The sequence below is a fragment of the Nannospalax galili genome, unplaced genomic scaffold (genome assembly GCF_000622305.1).
Source record: "Nannospalax galili isolate Female #2095 unplaced genomic scaffold, S.galili_v1.0 scaffold1021, whole genome shotgun sequence".
NCBI lineage: Eukaryota > Metazoa > Chordata > Mammalia > Rodentia > Spalacidae > Nannospalax > Nannospalax galili.
The window spans coordinates 49,397-71,043 of record NW_008344095.1 but is presented as its reverse complement, the minus strand read 5'-3'; the positions used below and the strand labels follow the sequence as shown (position 1 = coordinate 71,043).

The following is a 21,647-nucleotide window of genomic DNA, read 5'->3' as shown; positions in this document are numbered from 1 at the left end:
ACAGGGACATGGGTGTCTTAAGGAAATTCAGTGTCCGTGGAAGGTGACTTGAATAGGGCTGATTTAGGGCATTGCTCTTGCAGTGCAGGCCTAGGGCTGACAGCATGGGCATTCCCTGGTATTATTAGAGTTTTTAGGGTTAAATCCAAGATCTTGCCCCCCCCAACACTCTAGACTGAGCTATCCATCCTCAATAAGCCCAGTACAGAGATGAGCAGTTGTGAAAAGTAGAGAAAGGAGATTCGTTCAACATTGCTACCTTGAGAAGACCTAGAGATAAAGAGGTCCAGTGACCTCCAAGACTGGCTTCTGGGTCCTGCCATGAAGTTTATCTTTGAGTGAGAACAAGAGGTGCAGAAGCAAGCAGTCCTGGTCGAGGTGCGAGCCTGCGTACTGCTGAGTCATCACTGGCTGAACTTCAGTCTCCCTGCAAGGTGGTCTGATAAGCCATCAGAAAGGTGTGACGTTTCTCTCCAGGAGACAAGTTCCTTCCCTCACTAACACCAGGCCTTCAGTAATCCTTTCCCCAGCATGGGCTTTCAGGGGAAAATCCAGTTCCTTGGGGTCCATTGTTTTAATAGTCTATGGGCAGAGGATGGGGCCACACCTGCTCTTTTTCAAATATCTTGGGTTCTGCCAGAATCTTACACTGGGAGCTCCCTGGATACACACCACCAAGGCCCCACCCAAGCCTGAGTGCAATGCTACAGATTCCCCCGTGCTTTGCATACACAGTTTGGGAAAGGACTGAGTCAAAAGTCATTCCAGATCTGAAATTGACTTCCTCAGACAATGAAAAGGAAGTTGGAGAAGAAAGAGTTGGTTTGGGTGACAAGATGACTAACTTGTTTTTAGACAGGCTGACTGTAAAAGGCTTACACCATCTAAGTAGAAAATTGACCACTGACGAACAGTCTTAGCTTGCCTCAACTTTAGTCAGATAATTGAACTCTGCCTTTCTTTATGAAATCTTACTTTGGGGCAGGTGAGATGGCTCAGTGGGTAAAGGTGCATGCCTCCAAACCTGATGGCCTGAGTTCAATCCCCAGAACCCACATGGTAGAAGGAGAGAACTGACTCTCCTCAAATTGTCCTCTGACCTCCACAGGTACACTGAGGTGCACACACGCACACACACACACACACACACACACAACAAACAAACAAACAAATAAATGTAATAATAAATGAATAAAATCTCATTTTACCAAGAATCCTGCTACCTCAGTTTGGTGAGACAGCCCTTCCTTTGTAGCTGTAATGTAATTACCTTTAACAAGCATTTGGTCTCTCATCCTCTGCCATCCTCCAGGGTGATGCCTGATCACCCAGCCTGTCCTCTGTAAAAATCCCAGTAGGTCGACTTTATCATAATCCCATTCTCCTTGATGCTTCCTGTTAGTAATTTCTTGCCTACTGCCTTGCATCCTGCTTCTCCATCGTAATTCCCTCTTGCAGTGTAATATTTCGAGTTGAACCTAGTTCTGCTTTTATTCTCCTCTGCATCAATACGGAGTAAAATCAGTTTTCACTTCTTTGCCTACTGCTGAGTTTTGGGTTTCCTTTGATACTGTCTGATAGTTGGAAGCCCCATGAGCACCTAACCACCACATAGTCAAGACCCTTGTCTAATAGCTGAGGAGCTCAGCCTGCACGGTTCAGTGGAAGCCCGATCTCATGTTAACAGGGCTCTGGGAGGTGGGTTGTTGTCTCCAGCCAAGACTTGGACTCTCCAGGACTGGACCCAGTGATCAAGCTCATTGTGCATCAATCTCTCCATTGGAGGTGGTTCTGTAAGCCACACGTTCCAGGATTAATAGGGCTCAGTCCTTAAGATACTCTGATCCATGGGCTGCATGCATCCTAGCAGCTGATACCTTTAAATAACCTAGCTCAGACATGCTAGGAAAATTGCATGCCATGTGGCTTTGAGAACAGAGTTAGGAGAGTCTGTGGGCCAATACTTGGGTATGACTTAGAAAGCCCTGAATGAAAGGCTTTGAACAGATCCAAGTGTCTGTCTCACATGCACAAATCTATTTAGAGGTCTCAAAAGAAATATGAAGTCATTTGTGAAAGGAAATGGCAATATGACAAGTGTACAAATCATCTTTTCACTGGAAGATGTACCTTGGTGGCAAGGGAAGACGTGATTGGCAAGGACAATGTGGAGTAAGGCGGAAATCTTTTGAAGCTGACCTTGCACCGATAAAACTGTGACTCCACAGGAAATTCAAGAGAAAAAAAAATAACATTGTTCCAGATTTAGGCATTGCTGAAAGCGTGAGTAGGCTTACTATTCTCCTTCTTGTGAGGCTATTTCTTGTAGAGATCTAAAGACCAGCCTGAACATGGTTCTTGCAACCTAATCAGAGTTCAACTATACAACATATTCTCGTGTCCAGAATTTGTGGCCCAGGACTCATCCACCCATTCAACAGCAGTCATCAAACACTCTTTTTTCAAAACCTAACAGGTGGCTGTGTTCTGAGTTCTTGAAATAGAGCAATAAACAAAATAGAACTGAAACCCCCCATCCATGGGAAGAACGGTGGGCACAGGGGTTGCAATTTTAAATATTTTTTTTTTTACATTTACTTATTTGTTTAGTTACTGTGTGGATGGGAAGGTGGGTATGTGTGTGCCATAACACCAGTGTGGCGGTCAGAGGACAATTTGCATAAGTCGGTTCTCAGTCCACTGTCTGGATCTAGGCTCAAACTCAGATCTTCAGGATTGACAGGAAGTACCCTCACCCACTTAGATATCTTACTGGTCTCCAGGGGTTGTGATGTCAAAGAAGGTAAAGGAGGAAAACTTCAGTGGAAAAGTGACACTGATGGTGGGGAGCTGGGATGTAGCTCAGTTTGCTGAACACTTACTTGCCCAGCACTGCATAAACCAAGCATGGTGGTACATGCTTATAATTCTGGCCCTGGGGAGATAGAAGAAAAAGCTGGGGGTGGTGGCATAGGTCTTTAATCCCAGCACTCAGAAGGTAGAGGCAGGAGGATCTCTATGAGTCTGAGGCCAGCTTAGTCTACACAGCAAGTTCCGGGTCAGCCAGGACTACCCAGCGAGGCTCTGCTTTCACTTGAAACAGCAGCAGTTATTGTAAAGGGAGAGAAAAGAGCAAATGACCTAAGGGAAAACTAGAGGAGAGTGAGGTCCAGGAAGTGACATGGAGGGGACTCAGTAGGTCACAGGGGAATAGGATCACAGGGTGGGGCAAGGGATGGAGAACAGAGGACTTGGGCAGAGTGCAGGGCGCAAGAAAAGGGCTTGATGCCAACTAGCATTTTAATATGGCTTTAGCAAAGCAAGGTTCTTTGGCAATTTTTGTTCCAATTGCATTCATTCTTACTGTGCATCTTAGGGTTAGACAGTTGCACATGTGGGCGTAAAAGTTCCCAGAGCACAGGCAAAGACATGATGGAACCAGCTGGTCGAGGGTCCTGCTTCAAACCACACAACAAGACTATTGAACAGAGCTTAAACACAGGCTACCCCCTGAATCCTGTATCATTGACTCTGTTCCCCGAGTTGCCATCCTTGAAATGTAACAGCCACTCAACCAATAGCTGCCTGCCTGATGCACTTCATAACGTCTCTTTCGGTCTGTGCGTAAAGAGATCTTTAGCCTAGACCAAGCCTACATTCATTATCTACAATTTTAATAAAAATTAAGCCCAGAATGGTGACTTGAGCTTTCAACCTTTTGGATGTGGAGGGAGGAGGGTTAGGAGTTTGAAACTGGCTTGAGCTTCAAGAGACCCTGTCCTGAAAAAAAGAGAAAAAGAAAGAAAGAAAGAAAGAAAGAAAGAAAGAAAGAAAGAAAGAAAGAAAGAAAGAAAGAACACTGACTATTCTCGCAGAAGACCCAGCTTCAAATCACAGAACCCACATGGCAGCCAACAACTATCCATAACTCCAGTTACAGGGGATCCAACGCCCTCTTCTGACTTCCTTGGGCACTGCATGACATGGGTACACTTACACACATGCAGGCAGTATACCCATACAAATAAAATAAAAATAATAAATACAATACTTAAAATATATTGATTTTGTTATAAAGAAACCAGGAAAATATTTAGGAAGGAAGGAAGGAAGGAAGGAAGGAAGGAAGGAAGGAAGGAAGGAAGGAAGGGAAAGGATGGACAGCTATGTAATAATTAGAGTCTCACTATGTAGCCCAGGCTGGCCTCCAATTTGTAATTCTCCTGCCTCGGCCTCCCAAGTGCTGTGATTGCAGTCCTGCTCCTTCATACCTTATAAGCATTTCTTGAACAACATTCCATTGTAGTCTATGTGACATACAAATACACATTAAGAAAAATTCTACACTTAAAAATTAAACTAATCTAAATTTGCCTTCTAAATTTGGAAGTTTGGCTTCCTGAAGAATATTGACCTCTGTGTTATTGGACAAAATTTAAAGGACATATTATTTTGCTTCTCCCTTTCCTCCCACCTTGGTATACTTAAATATGCCCCTACCAAAGTTCCATTCCAGATGGGACAAGCAATCCAAACGCTCCATCCTGTGAACCAAAGCTTGCAGGAAAAAACAGGGAAGAAGGCGACACCACCGGAAAAGACACTGAGGCTCCCCAGAGTGACCAGTGTCCAGCCAGCAGCGGGGTAGAGGCCCTTCATTTTCCTAGTGAGTGGAGTTCTCTCTTGGAGATATTTCGTTACCAAAACATGAGGGTAGGCCAGGTCTCAGTAAACAGAAGAGTCTTAGAGATGGTAGCTAGGATGCCTTCGACTGCTGGAAACAAGTTCTGGAAACAATGTTCACTTTAGAGTGGAACCCTAGGCATAAGTTAGACACAATAAATTCTGTCCTTTTCATATATATCTATATATGAGTATATCTATCATCTATCATCTAACATCTAACTCTCTGTCTCTCTGTCTCTGTCTCTGTCTCTCTCTCTCTCTCTCTCTCTCTTTCTCTCTCTCAGAGAGAGAGAGAGTTTTGGAGCTGCCTGGAGTCCCTTCATTTGCCTTGTTCTGGGAAGTGACCACTTCCTGGCTTAATCAGATTCAAAGGCTTGCTGACTGAGCTAATTGTTTCTCAACTCAACCTGCCTGGTGGTTACAGCATAAAGCCAACATCCTCTGTGCACAATAGAGCCACATTCCCAGCAAAAGTTCCCACAGAGCCTAGTGACAAAAAAGGCACCCTGATCACTTTTCACTGTTCATCATATTTAATTTAAATGACTTAAAGCAAACAAGACGTTCCTTTCAAAGTTTAATTCCAGTACAATTTTTTTTTAAGCCAATGCCCAGGAACTTGTTGTATAAACCAGGTTGGCCTTGAACTTGCAGTAATCCTACTGCCTCTGGCCCTCCAAAGGCTGATATTACAAGAATGCACCACCATGCCCAACAATTCAAAAGTAAATTGATTAAAGTTAACGCCCAGCAATTAAAATTTTTTTAAAAGTTAATTACACGTATTTACTTATGTGTGTGTGTGTGCGTGTGTGTGTGTGCACATGTGACATACATACAGAGGTCATAGGACAACTTGCCAGAGTTGGTTCTATCTTCCCATCATGTGGGTTTTGGGGAATGAACTCAAGTCTTCAGGCTTGGCAGTATGTGAGTTTATCTGCTAAGCCTCCTTTCTAGTCCTATTTTTAAACCTTTTTTTTGGGGGGGGTTGGGGGGAGGCAGGGTCTTCCTATAGCCCCAACTGGCCTGGAACTTGCTATGTAGGCTAGGTTATCCTCGATCTCACAGAGCTCTGTCTGCCTCTGCCCCCCGAGTGCTGGGATTAAAGGTGTGTGCCACCCACACCCAGCTGTTTTTTTAACTTTTGATAAAGTTTTTTGAATGTGAGCCATCCTTACATGGGTCTAGTTCTTGTTTTGAAGTTCCGCATTGTTCCCACTAAGTTGCCTTTACCTTAGCTGTTTTATTATTTTTCTAATTTTCAAGTCAGTGCAAAGATAAATACATGTAATTCTAAAATAAAACAAACTCTGAGATGTAATTTATCAGCTGAATGAAATGCAAATCTTTATTCATCATTCTGAGATGCTGAGATTATGCAAATTTAAGATGTTGCAAAAGTTCATGTCTTAATTTTTTGTGCTTTTGAGAAAGTAGTTTGTATTTGAATTTTACTAACAAATATATATGTATATGCAAATATGTACTTGAATGCCTTTTCCTAATTGTACCTGTGTGTCTGTACACACTTGCATACACACATGCCATGGTACACATGTGGAGCTCAAAGGACAACTTTCAGGAGCTGGTTCTCTCTTTCTGTCACAGAGGTTCTGGGGATTAAATTTAGGTCATAGGATGGCTTATTCTCTGAGCCATCCTGCCAGGCCCCTACTTTGTGTTTTTGAGACAAGGTTTCTTATCAGTCTGGGGCTTGCCAATTTGGCACTGCGATTACAAACTAAGTCTGGCTTTTTTAACACTGGTTCTGGGCATCAAAGTCACATTCTCATGTTTGTAAGGTATATTCATTACTTTTTGTTGCTATGATAAAACATCATAACCAAGGCGACTTATAGAAGGAAGAGTTTATAGGTCTTATAGTTCCAGAAGGGTGAGTCTAGCATGGGGGGGAGGTGGGAGGGGAGGAGCAGGAACAGACAGCTGAGTGCACACATCTTCAAGCAGGAAGAGAGCAACAAGTCTGGAAGTGGGTCAAGGCTACCAAGTCTCAAAGCCTCCCCCAGTGACATGCTGCCTCCAGCATGGCCTCACTTCCTAAAGGTTCCATGACCTCCCCAAACATCACCAACTGATTAAGTGTTCAAATACATAAAGCAAGCACTTGACAATTGACCTATTGCCCCAGCTCACCAATGCCTTTGTTTGAGACAGTTTCACTATGTTACACACGTTGGCCTTGAACTCTCAATCCTCATACCTCAAGCCTCTTGAATGCTAAAGTTATAGGTACACACCACCAGAGCTGGCAGATCCAAGGCAACATTTTCTGAAGTTATCTAAATACTATTTTTCTATTTTGTGTTAATATGCTTTTCTTAAATAAAATGATGAAAGACAATTTTATGCATGGGAATGTGATGGTTTAAGATCATGATTGCTTTCATTTAGTGTGTGAGTATCTGGGTGTGTATGTGTGTTTGTGTGTGTCACACTCATGTCATGGTGTACTTGTGGTCAGACAACAACTTGTGGGAGTCAGTTCTCTTCTTCCATCATGCGAATCCCAGGAATCAAACTCAGGTCATCAGGCTTGGTGGCAAGCACCTTTACCTGCTGTGCCATCTTGCCCCACAACGTGGTTTTAGAGTCAGGTAAAGCTGGAATCTGATTCTGGTTTCCCCCTTTACTAGGTTTGTGTCCTTAAGGAGGGGCAAATTACTTATTTTTTCTGGGCCCATTTCTCCATAAGAGAGATGGGGATGAAATTAGTGTGTAACACACCAGGTGGTTAGTTGAAAGGCAAAGTGAACGATTCATGCAGGTGCTTAACACCAAGCTCTCCACCTTGAGACCATCCGAAAAGTTGCCCATTACTCCATGGGGACTTCTTTCTTTGGTGTTCTTCCGGCAAGGAACAAAGGCTGAGCCATCACTGATTCTTTTATTCATTACCTTACAAATGTTAGGCTTGACTCTTCCTGATCAACTCAGTAAGGACTTCCAAGGGACCCTCCCATGCTTGGCAGAGATAGAAGCATCTGATTCTCTGCTTTCCCTTTCTCCCTATGCTCTATAATAGCCATTCCACAAGTTGTTGACCCAGATTTCAAAGCAGTTGCATTCCTAGATAGGCAGAATCCGGGAAACGTGCTTCAGCTCTATGGTGTGGCTGCTGTTACCCATTTCCTCTCCACCCTGTGGGCTGTATTCTCAGATTACTTTTTTCCCCAACAAATGTTAGATAAACTTCACCAGGGAAGAGACCTTGTGAGTCTGCACCCTGTAAATATGCATGACCTCCCCACCAGCTACGCCTGTATCTGGCACAGAGCAGATACACAGTAATAAATACTTGTTGAATTAATTCATGGGATGTAAACCTTTCCAGCTATGCATTTGGGTCCCAGGGAGACCCAAGGGTGTTCAAGTTCACCGTAGCCAATGCAGAGGCCATTTTGACTGGGGAAAGGGTCTGGGGGAAAGAGACTTGTCTGTACTGGTGTTTGGTGGAAGTGTTTTGACTTTTCCCTCTTATCTCAAGGTTACTTCTTCCTGGTGTGTCAGTACACTGTGGGTCAGCTCACTCTCTCCTGTTTGCATGTTTGGAAAATAAAGACTGTTGAAATCCTCATGTTAAACAGTACAAAGGATGACAAACAAAGAGAGAATGTTTTGTTTTAATTTGGGGGGACTTGTTAAGTGCCTGTAACATACACAGACTAACCCAGATGCTGTTGATGTGATGTCATGAGTGATTAAAAGAGGTGTCATTGCTTAATAAGACCAAGAGAAGGGAGTGAGGCAGAACTGGGGACCCTCTTGTGTTTTCCCCAGGAAGGCTGGATTCATGCTAATGCCATTACATTAGGGCATTCTCAATGGGAACAGAAGAAAAAGACATGTGTTACTCTGCTCCTGTTCCCAGCTCCTCTCCATCAGCATGACCCATACCTTGGCACCATCAGCCACCATTGCTGAGACAGCTCCCTTCTCTGGCACTCCCATTTGGCACATTCTAGAAATGCAGGTATGGGTCTGTAAGTTCTTCTTGGAGGTCGCAGAGTCAAAGATGATGTCTTTGCAGATCTCACCTTCTCTTTGAGCCAAGGGAGCCTCAAGATCTTGCTCAAGGAAGGAATGGTGGAAATTTCACCAAGCACTTCAAGACCACTTTGCCACTAAAAACAAAATGACAAAAGTCTGAACTGAAGCAGGTTGAGGTGGTGCCAGCCTGTTATCCCAACACTTGGGAGGCCGAGGCAGGAGGAACGGGAGTTCGAGGCCAGCTTGGACTATACAGCAAGCCCTTGTCTTACACCTTCCCACCCCCCAGCCCCACCCAAAAAAAGCATGCAAAACTGACATTTGATTCCAGCACTCATCTCTCTCTCTCTCTCTCTCTCTCTCATCTATCTATCTATCATCTATCTATCTCATCTACCTATCATCAATCTATCTATCTATCTATCTATCATCTATCTATCTATCATCTATCTATCTATCTATCTATCTATCTATCTCTCTATCTATCTATCTATCATCTATCTATCTATCTATCTCTCTATCTAATCTATCTACCAATCTTAGATTCACAAAGGTGGGATGATGGCAGGGTGGCTAAAGGACAGAATATGATTTTGTCATGCTCGATTTCTTCAAAGTGCTTTCCTTCATATGTGATCCCTGAGGATAACAGCCCTGTAGATACTCTACTCTTAGGGTTTAAAATCATAGGAGCGATTAGTTTATATCAAAAAGAGAAAAGAAAGCTCCCAAAGACAGATGTACTTAGAATCTATTTTCTTTGTATCTCTCTTCTTTGGTTTAAGCATTAGGGGGTTAGTTTATGTACTAGAAAGAGCATAAACTCTGCTGTCAGAGAGATGCGGCCTTACTGGGCATGGTGGAGCACGCCTGCATTCCTAATGCTTGGGAGGCAGAGACAGGAGGATCAGGAGTTCAGGGTCATTCTTAGGTATGTATCAAGTTTGAGGCCAGTCTGGGCTACATGAGACCCTGACAAAAATGGGTAAGTGGCTAGAGAGTGGTCCAGTGGATAAAGTGCTTGGTTTGTAAGTGTGAAGACCAGAGTTCAGATCCCCAGAATTCATGTATAAGTGTGAAGACCAGAGTTCAGATCCCCAGAATTCATGTAAAGTTGGATGTGGTAGTATCTGCAATCTTAGCATGCCTAAAGCAAGACTGGGGGAGGGGGCGAAGACCATAGAAGTCCCCAGAGGAAGCTACCATATCCAGTGCTGAGAGATTCTGCCTCAAACAAGGTGGAAGTCATCGACACCTGAATTTATCTTCTGACCTCCACATGTGTGCACACTCATGTGCACACACACAAACATACTCTCCCCCAGGAAGAAAAGAAAGGGAGGGATGGAGGGCCTAGCTTAATACTGAAGATTCCATCTGAGATATAAAAAACAGACAAAAAAAAAGAGAGAAAAATTAAAACTGATCACAACAGCAGATCAGTAACTGGTTTAGGCAGGGATCATAGCAGACATTAGAAACACTGGTTAAAAGGAAAAAATGACAGTGTAGTACATGTCTGTTATCATGGTAACCAAGTGATCTAATTACATGACCATTAATAGGACAAACCTACGTCACTGCCTCCTGATACAACATGAAGCCTGTATACTTTATCACCTGGTTAGTATTAGTATTTTTGCCAAGAATGTTTAGCCTGAATCTAATTAAAAAGGAAATAATTAGATAAATTCAGAAAGTAGGGATATTTTACAAAGCACTCAAAGCTATCTAAGCCCTGAAAGTTAACAGGAAGGTTGCTAGGTCAATTGTGGAACTGAAGAGTGGGCTTGTTATTAGATGATGTACTTTATTTATATTAAGAATCTTGGGCAAATATATGGAGTTGTGTTTATATAAGAGACTGTCTTGGGCTGGTAGGCTGGCTCAGTAGGTAAAAAGGTGCTTACAACATAAGCCTGATGACTTGAGTTTGATTCCCAGAGTCCACATAAGAGTGGAAGGAGAAAACTGACTCCACAAAGCCCGTGCTGTGCACAAGTCTGCTCTACCCCATCTTACACACGCTAATCATAAATGAAGTAGATACTTAAAAGGAATGTCTTATAAGTGAGATTATGTTCTTTAGGCTTTCTTTCAGCTTTTCTGTAGGTTTGACACTTTCAAGTTAAAAACTGCAAGAAGGGTCTGGGGATGTAGCTCAGCTGATAGAGTGCTTGGCTAGCATGCATGAATCCTGAGCTTGATCCTCAGTACAAATATACAATGCTTACCACTCCAGCACTTGAGAGGTGGAGATAAGGTCAGAAGGGCAAGGTCATTTTCAGCTACATAGTGAGCTCAAGGCCAGCCTGGACTACATGCCACTCCCCACCCCCTACCAAAAAAAATGATAGAGGCATTGAAGCTATAACATTCAGTGTTGCAGTACTGGTTTGGCATATATGAAGTCCTGGTTCAGTTCCAGCATGGGTAAATAAATATGGCAATATATACATACACATATGTGTACATATGTACATACACATGTGTATATATGTACATGTCTATATGTGTATATACAAGTGAACATATGTACAAATTTGTTTCATCAGTTACCATTTTAACATATTTTATTTATTATTTTTGTTATGTGTATGAGTGTACTGCTTGCATGTATGGGAGTGCATCTGTGTCATGCAATGCCGTGGAGGTCAGAAGAGGGCTTTGGATTCCCCTGGAACTGGAGTTAGGACAGTTAGTAGCTTCTATGTGGATGCTGGCAATTGAACCTGGGTCCTCTGCAAGAGCATTCACTGCTCTTAACTGCTGAGCCATCTCTCCAGCCCCATCAGTTATCATTTTAATCAAGTGAGCAAAATTTACATGGCTGTAACAGACAGACTGACATCACACACACACACAATTTTTGTGGTACTAGGGATTAAACCCATGGCCTTATGCTAGGTAAATGCTTTACCACTAAGGTATATCCCTAGCCCCCCCCCCCCCCGTTAGCTTTTGAGATTGTCTTGCTAAGTTACTCAGGCTGTCCTTAAACTCATTCTGTAGCCCATGCAAGCCTTGAACTTTCCCTCAGCCTCCTGAGTAGATGGGATTTCAGGCCTGTAACTCAAGGTCCAGCTAAAAAGATTTATTAACTGCATAGAATGAAACGTGGGCCTTACAGGCATGCTGGCTGAACAACCTTTGGTGACTTTAATGAACGTGGGTCACTGTGGTGCATGGATACACAGTGAAGTTCTTCAGCAGCTAACCAAAGCCTGTCTTCCTAGGCCAAAAAGATAGAACAGGTGTGCTGGGTTCCATTGTGAAGGGTTACCACCCAGAAAGACACAACTTTGCACATATTTTTGTTTCTTTCCAAACAGCCAATTTCTTAATTCACTTAAAGCCTTTCCGATGTTCACACACAGTACACATTTCCTTCTGCTTTTTACTGGCTGTTCACTTTCAACTTTGAGTGAACCCTCTTTCCTCATAATGGCGCTGGGCTTATGGGGAACAAAGTTCAGTTTTTATCATCCCTTACTGGGAATTGTCAAATTTAAAGCCCTCCAATCTGCAAGCTGTTTGGACCTACCTAGAGATTGGTGCATTGACTTGTGCTTACTTAATTCAGATTATATCTGCCTTTAGCATATCTGACCTTCTAGTGTGTTTTGAAATCATCTGGAATTTATCAGACTTTTCCATGATTTCTGAGGGGCAAAACAACTCAACTGTGTCACCAGCAAGCTTGAGCAGCTAGCTGTGGGTTTGCTTGCCCAGGCTTTCCAGTTGCAAGGACCTGTTCTTACTGCCACTGTCCCTGCTAGCATCCCTCCACTGGCCTCTGTGGACACCGGCTTCTTCTGCAAAGGCCACTCCTATCTTATTTTACTGTGGAGATAGAGAAGTCACAGATACAACAGCGATGTGGCAGCTGCTGTGATGTATTGGTGCTTTGGCCACCAAGGAGAAAGGAAGAACCAGGCACAGAGGGAGAAGCACCGGGGTGTCAGGGGAAGAGGTGGGGGAAAGGCAGAGAGAAAAGAAAAGCCTGGGACTTTCTCGGGGCCAAAACCAGCTTCCTGGTCACTCACAAATCCAAAGCCTGGGACTGGGGACAAAGGACCCATGGAAGCTGCAAACTGTTCACGTACAGGTCACAAAAGATGTTTGAAGGGTAGAGAAAAGGGAAATAGGTAGGGGAAAAGATTTTTAAAAATCAATAAGGAAGGGGACACTCCACATAGCCTGAAATCTTCTCAGAGCCTGTTTGTGTTAAAGTTTGCTTTCAGGGAGCTGTAGAGAGGGCTGACCAGTTAAAAGCACATATTGTTTTTGCAAAGGACCCAAGTTCCCAGCATCCATAGCAGGTAACTGCAGTTCCTGGACATCCAATGCCTTGGTTTCCATGGATACTGCACCAACATGTACATCCCACTCCACAGACACACACACATACACATAATTAAAAAACACCTAAAAAGATTGCTTTTAGTGAAAAAACTTTGGGTTATTTATGTATTTATTTTTGAGTCAAGAACTCACTATGTAGCCCCGACTATACCGGAACTTGTTATATAGACCAGGTTAGCCTTGAACCTGCAGCAATCCTCCTGCTTCAGCACCCAAGTGCTAGGATTACCCATGTGCACCACCACCTCAGGCTTAGTCCTTTCAAATAGAAAATGTGTGTCCACTTATTTTTGCCTCTTGACATGTTTGAAAAAGGAAAGAACCAAATTGTTCTGTGTGAGGTTTGACACGCTTTTTTGAACCAATTACCCATGTCAAAGGCAAAGGAGGAATGGCCAAAATGCATCACTAATCTTCAACTGTGCTCATTATTAGTCCCATTTTGCAGATGGTAAAATCAGAGCTCTGAGATGTTAAATGCTCTCTACCAAAAGCAAATATAAGTATTGAGTTTGGGTTGCTTGACTCTGTAGATTATAAGTTTTTTACTTTTCCAATAGGTCAATATATAGGTGTAAAAGTATGTATTATAATACCAAGAGAGAGGCACATAGTGATGGTCGAATTAAGAGTCTTTTATTAATAGCCAGTGGCCAGAGATGGGGGCTAATGCCCAAAAGAACTCTTGACCCCGAGAAGAAGCAGAACAGGACTTATAAAGCTTAAAACTGCAATTCATTATGCCAGGGGCAAAGGCAATAACCATAGTTATATCAGATCAGCATAGTTACACCAGACCAGGGGCAGGTCAGTTAACAAAGAGGTTTTCAGTTAACAATGAGTTTTGGTTAGGCTGGGAGAGAGGATGTGCTATCTGGACACACTACGTGGCTACTGTAAGTTTCCCTGTATTGTAGAAACAATGTCCTCCCTGAAACTGCCTGCACGAGATGCTCTTCTGCCTGGCTGGCTGCAGTGGGAATGGCTGGGCAAAAACACAGGGTAAAGCCAAAGTCAGCTAGAGCAAAATGGAGTTAGTTTTGCCATTTCAGTATATGTACATGTGAACATTTTACTAAATCGTATAGGACTCTACTCAATCTAAGCACACATAAGAGGATGATAATGATGTAGATATACGAGACGATACCAGGACCTCTTTTGATCATTATACTCCCAACTTAAAAAAAAAAAAAAAGATCTGAACTCCTTACTATTCCTCTCCCTCCCCTTCCTTTAAATAGATCAAAAGAAAGAGCTAAAACCTAAGTTTTGTTTTTGTACACAAATATTAAAATTTCAGGGCTGGTGAGATGACTCAGTGGGTAAGTCACATGCGCCGCAAGCCTGACAACTTGAATTTGGTCTCCAGAACCCAAGTAAAGGTAGAAGGAGAGAACCAACTTCACAAAATTATCCTCTGATGTCTAAATATGTGCTATGGCATGTGCTGCCCCCCATGATAATACGCACACAATAATAGTAATGGTAATTGTTTTTAATTCCAGAACTTTTTACTTTTACCTAGAGTATGGCTGAGGATAGTACTTTTCAGTGCTCCACTCATTGGCTCCTGCCCTTGATGTGGAGATGGATTGGAGTGCCTGCTGTATGTTCCAGAAAAAGGTGAGATGCCTCCTGGTTGGACAGAAAAGAAGGTGTAAACTTGAATAAATTCTAACCTCTTGTGATCTTGTGATCTTGTGTTTTTTGTAAAATGTGGAGGTTGGACTGGACGATTTCTGGAATAATTTATCTCTGAGTTACCATGAGTTAAATCCCAAAGGAGCAAAGGCATCTGTGCAACCAGATTACCTGTCCATAATGTGCCTTTATCCCTTGGTGTGGTCTGGAAGGCTGAGATCACAAAAATTCTGCATGTGCTGCCAGCCAGAGGCCATCATGATCCCTGAGCACTATGGTTTAGCCAATTGGAGTTTTCCTTGAGGGATTTCACCCAGCTTTCTTAGAAAGAGGATTCCTTTTGACCCAAGAAGAACACACAGTGGCAGCCATAGGAGCCAGCCACTGGTTAAATATTTAGCAGCCTGTGACTAGCAAGCTCATAACCTCACCATAAGCTAATGGTTGAACCGCAAGCTAATGGTTGTCTATAAAGAAATCAAAGCATGTTAGCAAACAGCAGGCACAGAATGAAGACTTAGAAAGAACCTGTGTGGTGTTTGTAAGCATAGAGATACAATTCAGCACAGATAGGGTGTGGAAGACAGTTCAAAAGAGAATGGCCGTCCACTGGCAAAGACTGACAGATGTCTAGAGAGTCTTTCTTCTTTTTTCATTGAGTAATCTTGTTATTTCTCAGATACAAATGTGTACATAATGTATTCTGATTACTCCCTTCCCCCATCCCTCTGGAAATTCTTGATTCCTGGAAACAAGGTCACTATGTTTTCCAAGCAATGTTACGGTGTGAAATCTGACCTGTCCTGTACAACCTTTACTCCTGTTGCATTTCCATACAGGTGGTATCATGATCTTTTCTGAGATAGAAAATTTGATAAACTGAGCATACCCTTTTGATATATGAAGCTGGGTCACACACTACAAACACCACCCATTGATCTATGTATCAGCTTTGTATAGAAAGGCTCACATTTTTCTTTCAACAGCCCAGATTCCTGTCCTTGCTGGTTTTTGTTGTTTATTTCCACAATAGGAATAAAGGTCATTTGTGCAACTTATGTATCACGTTATTCCAGTACTAAACTCTTTCCATTTCTTTGTTACAACTTACATGAAGAAAACTGACATAAAAGATAAAAAGCTGGGTCTAAGCAAGGCCACCTTAATCTAATGAACAAGTTCACTGGAATGAATATGAGGCTCTAACAATGAAAAGCACATAGGAATAACCCTACTGGAACATCCCAGAGCCAGAGGGATCTTAGGGACTAGCCACACCAAGCCTGTCACTTCACAGAGTCTAGTTAAACTCCCAGGAGAAAACATCTAATTGCCACCCCAGCCTAACCTCTAATAGACCTGTTGCTACCACCCCCTGCTATATCTGTGTTTAGCACTAGGTGTTGCTCTACTGCTATTTATAGAAGCACTGCTCTTTGATAGGTGGCAGGAGCCCAAGGTCTCAGTTACTCACTGTGTTTCCACCGTCATCTGCTGCCTGTCCACCCAATGCCACCATGTGCAGCTTCCCCTAAACAGCGCAGGTGTGGCATATTGAACCCACTGAAACAGCAGCCCTGGAAAAGAGTGATCAATACATACTAAGAAAGGCTATCCCAAAGTTAAATTTTTGTAATTGTCCTAATTCAAATATTTACGTGAACCCTGTTTTTATATTATGTGCAATTCAAGGGGAATGACATTGTTAGCTGTGTTTCCTGGAACTGACTGTCTGCTACAAGGCCACAGATAAAGTTTGTTTATAGAAAAACAAAATATGAAAAAAAAAAAAAACCTTGACACTGTTCTAGATGGGGTTTTATACTCCCCAACACACTTGAGTGGGAGAAAGGCCAACATTCTAGAGTTTTCCCCCTGGCATCAGAAGATAGAAAAACTTTAACCTCATCTGGTGACAGATGAGTCATAGCTCTTAGCAAGTAAGTCTGTCAGAAACTGTTCTCATTGCTTTGACCAAATATCTGGCAAGAAGCAACTAAAGAAGGAAAAGCTTATTTTGGTTCACAATTTGAAGGGACACAGTCGGTCATGGGTGGGGAAGGCATGGTGGCGGGGGACGCAGTCCGTCATGGTGGGGAAGGCATGGCAACAGGAGTCTGAGGTGGCCGGTCACACTGCACTCACAATCAGGAAGCAGACTCTGATGAACACTGGTACTCAGCTCACTTTCCTCACTTTCTCCTTTTAATTATACTCTGTGATGGTTTGAATGAGAATTTCCCCCACAGGCTCCAAGCATGTGAACACTTGGTCTCCAGTTGGTGGTGCTGTTTGCTGAGGTTTAGGAGGTGTGGCCTTGCAGGGGAGGAAGTACGATCACTGGGGGTGGGCTTTGAGAGCTCATAGCCTGGGCCCACTTGAAGTTTCTTTCTGTGCTTCCTGCGCTTGAGGATGTGAGCACATCACTGCCTCCTGCCATACCTCCCCATAATGACTCTTATCCCTCGGGAACTGTAAGGCCATAAACTCTTCCTTCTATAAGTTGCCTCGGTCATGGTGGTTTATCAGAGCAACAGAAAAGTTATTAATACAGACACCCCCATCCATGGAAGGCTGTCACTCAGATGGTCTTCCCCCCTCAGTTAATCCCATAGAGAAATTCCCAAGCATATGCAGACATTTGTCTAGGTGACTCTAGATCTAGACACAGCAACAATCAATATTAGCCATCACAGAATATTTAGGAAGAAGGTAAATTTTCAATCACCTTTAAGTTTTAAAGGATCAGCTAGTTGTGGGAGCTAAGGCAAGAGGATTGCTTGGGTTCTAGGTCAGCCTGGGCTACAGTCTTAAACAAGCAAACACACAACAACAGTTTCTAAAAATTATTTTATTTATTATTTTTATTTTATGTATATGAGTGTATTGCCTGCAAGTATGTGAGTGCACCGATGTCATGCAATGTCACAGAGGTCAGAAGAGGGCACTGGATTCCCCTGGAGCTGGAGTTGAGGACAGTTTGAAGGTGCTATGTGGGTGCTGGGAACCGGACTCAGGTCTCTGCAAGAGCACTCAGTGCTCTTAACTGCTGAGCCCTCTCTCCAGCTCCCACAACAAAAGTTTTAAAGAATAAAAAATTCAACTATTAGTCCTCAGCATTGTTCCTTGGTTCTGTAAGATTAGATAAACTTAGATCTGGTCTAGGCCCAGCACAGATGTTCAGGTCCTGAAAGTTGCACACACCATGATTTTGTAATATAAGCTTAAAAACGTTCAGAATATATGTAGCAAAAAGGTGTACAGTTTATTGTTGCTATCCATGTTATTTTCCCCCCATCTTGTTTCCGTTATTTATCAGTCACTATTTGTAATAGTAGCAATCAGGAAATGATGCTAAAAGCCACCTATATTCGTTACTTTTCTATTGCTGTTTCTCAGTACTCAAGAAGCAGAGGCAGAAGGGTCAGAAGTTCAAGGTCATCCTCAAGGATGTATGGAGTTGTAGGTCAGCTTGTCTGGGGTTAGGGGGAGGGAGGAAAGAAGGAAGGGAGGGAGGAAGGGAAGGGAGGGAGTGAGAGAAGGAAGGCAGACAGGAAAGAAGGGAGGGAGGGAGGGAGGACTGAAGCCCAACACCTCAGTTTTATTAGAACTGGAAGAACAGTGGGAGGTAGCCACACAGAGTCTAGCTGCTGGGACCTTGGTATGAGCCCTTCAATCTAGTCCTAAAAGGAGGGTTTCTTTTCATTTTCATAGCGCTGGCTTCTGACAGGAATAAATACTTGGCAGAAATCTGACATTTTTACAAAATGTTCTTCCCAGCGCTCGCTCTCTCTCTCTCTCTCTCTCTCTCTCTCTCTCTCTCTCTCTCTCTCCCCTCTTCTTTCCTGAACATTCTACTAATTTCTGTCTTTTGATGATAAACCATGCTGTGGTTCTTACAGGATATCCACTTAGGGTGTTTACAAACGGACCTATTCTCAAGATTCTCTCAGTTTCTCTTTCCCTGCTCCTCATAGCTCATGGATAACAGAGTAGTAAATTAGGTAGCTGTCTTCCTCCACACTTTTTGTTATACTCCATATCAAAGGTAGGCAAAAGTGGCTAGAGGTCAAAATTCCCTGTTCTCTGCAGCCTCCAGGAAGAGGTATTATGTGTCAAGAGAGTTATTTGTTTCCTGTAAGGGTGGGGAAAGAACTTTTTAAAGAGTAGTAGACAGAAGAGTTGGTGCACTCTTGGATACTGCCACTTAGACATAGCTAGGTCTGCGGATGTACTTATAGGGGTAAGATACAGTAAAACCTGTGAAAATAGGAATAGAAGGTAAAGTGTTTGTTACTATAGCTTAAGGACCCAAGTTCAGATCCCTAACACCCACACAAAAGCCAGATGTGATGACTTGCATTCATGACCCCAGTTGGGATGGCAGAGACAGGCAGATCCCTGAAACTCTCCAGCCAGCCAGTTGAGTGGAATTAGTGATAGACCTTGTCTCAAAAAATCGGATGGCAATTGATAGAGGAAGACACCTGATGTTGATCTCTGGCTTCCATCACCTGTGTACAGATATGAACACACCCAGGAACACCTACACACACATATACCACACACACACGTATTTAAAAAAACTGTGAAACTAGACTTAGCATTCACATACACATACACAAAACATTCACTCACACATTCAAATACAAATTTAAAAAAATCTTTGGAAATAGACTTATTCGCACACACACATACACACACACACACACACACACATACCACACCACACAATTTTTAAAAGCTGTGGAACTATACTCACTATTAACACACAGTCACACCCAGAGAGACACTCATCCATACACAAATTTTTAAAAAACTGTAGAAATATACTTCCATTTATATACGTACTCTCTGCTAAATTGATCAAAGTTAGAAGAGGTCCTGGGCCTGGCCTTTCTAAAATCACTATAATCTCCCAGCTCCCTGCCTCTCCACTGGTACTTTTCATTTAAATAAGGGCAGGGAGATGACTATGAGTCTTATCTTGCTTAAAAACTAGTTCCAATCTAGTTCAACAGCTCTTATTTTCCAGTTTTACTCTAAAATTGAGACAAAATGCCTCTACTAACAGCAAAATAAAAGCCAAATTCCTACTCCATTGCCTCATTTTAAAATTGTTTCCTAATAATGCATTTTTGTGTGAATATTGAAAAAGAAACTCATTCTGCACTGCAGAGGCAAGCCTGCACACAGGCTGACCCCAAGTTGCTGTCCCCAGAAGACGTTCATTTCAGGCCACATAGAATTCCCCAGTTCCTTGATGATGGAATAAAAAAAAAACAGAAAACATTACAAAACCCAGTATATGCATTTGGGGCCAACGTTAAACCATGGACTTCCTGTATGTTTTCCGTGTTTAGCCCCCTTCGTACTTGGCAAACACGCTACCACTGAGCCACATTCCTAGTCCATATTGTCTTGTAGGTCAAACAATTCCCATTTCCTGTATGTGGAGTTGATTTGTCAAACTTTATACTTATTCAAGTTTAACTTCTTGGTCATTTTATCTACTTTTCTGCTCTATTGAAATCATCGTGAATATTTCTTCTGACATTTCCATGCAGTTTCTATCTGCAGATTTAATAAACACAACTCTTTAAAATTCACATCTAAGTTGTTAGATAGTAATTCACTAAAAATATCCCTCTACTTGTCACTGGGTGTCTTCCCTTCATTCAGCCCAAACACTGAGGGCATATATGTACAACAAAACAGGAAAAGGGTATACATAGTGACCTCTGCTTGTGATCTCAGTTGGGAGGCAGAGGGAGGAGGATCACTACATGTTCAAGGCCTGCCTGGCCTATATAGTGAGTTCTAAAACAGCCAGAGCACGTACAGAGATCCTGTCTCAAAATAAAAAAAAAGGGGGGGGGGCATTTTTTTTAGTGGTATAGCCAATAAGTTGTCCATGTTTCTGTAAGTAAACCTAATTAAACTAGTTGGCTTAAAAAGCAGACAAATGGGCTGGAGAGATGGCTGAACCCAGGGTTCAGTTCCCATCACCCACATAGCAGTTAACAGTCATCCACAACTCCAGTTCCACGGGATCTGACCTCTCCTGGCCTCTTTTCGCATTGCATGAGACTGATGCACTTATACACATGCAGGCACATACACATAAAATATAAATAAATCAGGGCTGGAGAGATGGCTCAGTGGTTAAGAGCACTGACTGCTCCTGCAGAGGACCCGGGTTCGATTCCCAGCACCCACATGGTGGCTAACAACCATCCATAACTCCAGTTCCAGGGGAATACAACACCTTCTTCTGACCTCCATGGGCATTGCACGACATGACACAGATGCACTTACACACATGCAGGCAATACACTCATACATATAAAATAAAAATAATAAATATTTAAAAATATTTTTATTTTTTATAAAATAAAAATATTTTAAATTTTTTGATTTATTTATCTGTAAATAAATCAAAAAATTAAAACAAACAAAAGATGAGGCTGGTGAGATAGCTCAGCAGTTAAGAGTACTTGCTGTGCTTCCAGACCACCTAAGTTTGGTTCCCAGTATGTACACTGGGTGGCTCACAACCACCTGTAACTTTGGCTCAAGGGGTTCCCATGCCCTCTCTGGCCTCCACAAGCATTTGCACACATGTGGAATATACTCACACAGATGCACAGAGACAGAAAATAATTTTTTTTGAGACAGGGTTTCCCTATAACCCCATCTGGCCTGGAACTCACTGTGTAGACCAGGATGGCCTCGAACTTACAGAGATCAAACTGTCCCTGTCTCTCAAGTTCTGGGATTAAAGACGTGTGCCAGCACACCCAGCCTAATAATTTTAAGATACAGAAGTAGTAGAGAGACCAGTTGGGAAGAGGAAGGGGGGTCAACATGAGTGGGAGGGAAACAAAAGTGGGCAATGGAGTGTGAATATGATCAAAACACCTTATATATATATATATATA

General features: G+C 42.6%; 1 protein-coding gene across 4 annotated transcripts in view; it reads right to left on the bottom strand.

Moving 5' to 3' along the window:
• Window positions 1-16,270, bottom strand: part of Tmem212 (transmembrane protein 212) — a 40,456-nt gene extending 24,186 nt beyond the window's left edge. The window contains exons 1-3 of one of the 4 annotated variants that reach the window (XM_029567039.1): window positions 16,181-16,270; window positions 14,587-14,700; window positions 8,605-8,831 (exon numbers count right to left, since the gene is read on the bottom strand). In XM_029567039.1, coding sequence (XP_029422899.1) covers window positions 8,605-8,667 — 63 coding nt within the window. In that variant the 5' untranslated portion in view covers window positions 8,668-8,831; window positions 14,587-14,700; window positions 16,181-16,270. Of the gene's footprint in view, window positions 1-4,500; window positions 4,660-8,604; window positions 8,832-14,586; window positions 14,701-16,180 lie in introns of those variants that run through there. The other 3 variants (XM_029567038.1, XM_029567040.1, XM_008840346.2) reach the window with 3 other exon arrangements.
• Between the last annotated feature and the right edge of the window lie 5,377 nt (window positions 16,271-21,647).